The sequence below is a fragment of the Octodon degus genome, unplaced genomic scaffold (assembly GCF_000260255.1).
Source record: "Octodon degus isolate 3935 unplaced genomic scaffold, OctDeg1.0 scaffold00025, whole genome shotgun sequence".
Lineage (NCBI taxonomy): Eukaryota > Metazoa > Chordata > Mammalia > Rodentia > Octodontidae > Octodon > Octodon degus.
Window position 1 is genome coordinate 3,266,614 of NW_004524601.1, and position 943 is coordinate 3,267,556.

The following is a 943-nucleotide window of genomic DNA, read 5'->3' on the forward strand; positions in this document are numbered from 1 at the left end:
GGGCCCGAGCCTACCCCCTCTCCTCAGCGCCGCCGCCCGGCCCGAGGTGCCCGGCAGGCAAGGCTCCACTAGGTACCTGCGCCTTGGTGCCCGGCCTGTTCCGCCTCAGCACTGCCGTACCCTCCGCCATGACCATAGTGCCAGAGTCGGAGCGGCCAGCTTCGGTACCCGGATGTCGGGGCGCCGCTGCCGGGGGGCGGGGCAGAGCGCGCCTGGCTCGGCTCAGGGAGGGGCGACATGACGGAACAGCCAGCGCCGCGCGGGGCATGACGGGAGAGAGGAGGAGTCGGAGCGGGCGGCGCGGTAGTGACACGGAACAGCCGCGGCGCGCGAGGGACGACGGGAGAGGGGTGGGGCGGGGAAGGGGCAGGGTTACGGGGTCACCTGGCGGCGTTCAGTGTCACCTGGGGGAAGTGGAAGGGCACGTGCAGCGACGGTTCGGATTGCGCGGGCTGGGCCTGCAGTAGGATGGCGTCTCGCGCATCTGTGGGGTGCATCCGGAGGAGCCCCAACCCCCATGGACTGTAACCTCAGGGCAGGGCCCTCCAGCGCGGCGAGGCGTCAGGGCGACCCGGGACGGCGGACTCGGAGCTGGCTGGACCTACGTTTTCCTTTTATTTTTCCCAATTTTTATTAGTGCTCGTTTGCGCAGCGCATATTGATCACATTCCTGGGGGGGGTGCTGGTTTGCGCCCATAACACATCTTAAGAGGCCGGGGAGATGGCTCAGTAGAATAAGCACTTGCCTGGCAAGCGAAAGGACTTGAGTTCAATCCTTGGTTCCACCAAAAAAGAAAAAAAATTATAAAATATTTTAAGTTTCTTTAAAAACTTCCAGAAATATTAAATTTAAATTTATTTCTGCTTTGGGCTGGGGAGATGGCTCAGTGGAATATGTGCTTCCCTGGTAAGCGCAAGGGCCTGAATTCAATCCCCAGTTCCA

At 61.3% G+C, this 943-nt stretch overlaps 1 protein-coding gene across 4 annotated transcripts in view; it reads right to left on the minus strand.

Annotated features, from left to right (window-relative positions):
• The window catches only part of LOC101574209 (MOB-like protein phocein), a 37,165-nt gene that overhangs the window by 26,054 nt on the left and 10,168 nt on the right, over positions 1-943 (minus strand). For 2 of the 4 annotated variants that reach the window (XR_002820571.1, XM_004628605.2), the window contains exon 1: positions 77-213. The exons of 1 other annotated variant lie outside the window; for it this stretch is intronic. Coding sequence is in view for 2 of the 3 variants with exons in the window: in XM_004628605.2 (XP_004628662.1) it covers positions 77-136 (60 nt within the window). In the remaining variant the exon portion in view is untranslated. Of the gene's footprint in view, positions 1-76; positions 216-943 lie in introns of those variants that run through there. One more of the 4 variants, XM_004628606.2, reaches the window with a different exon arrangement.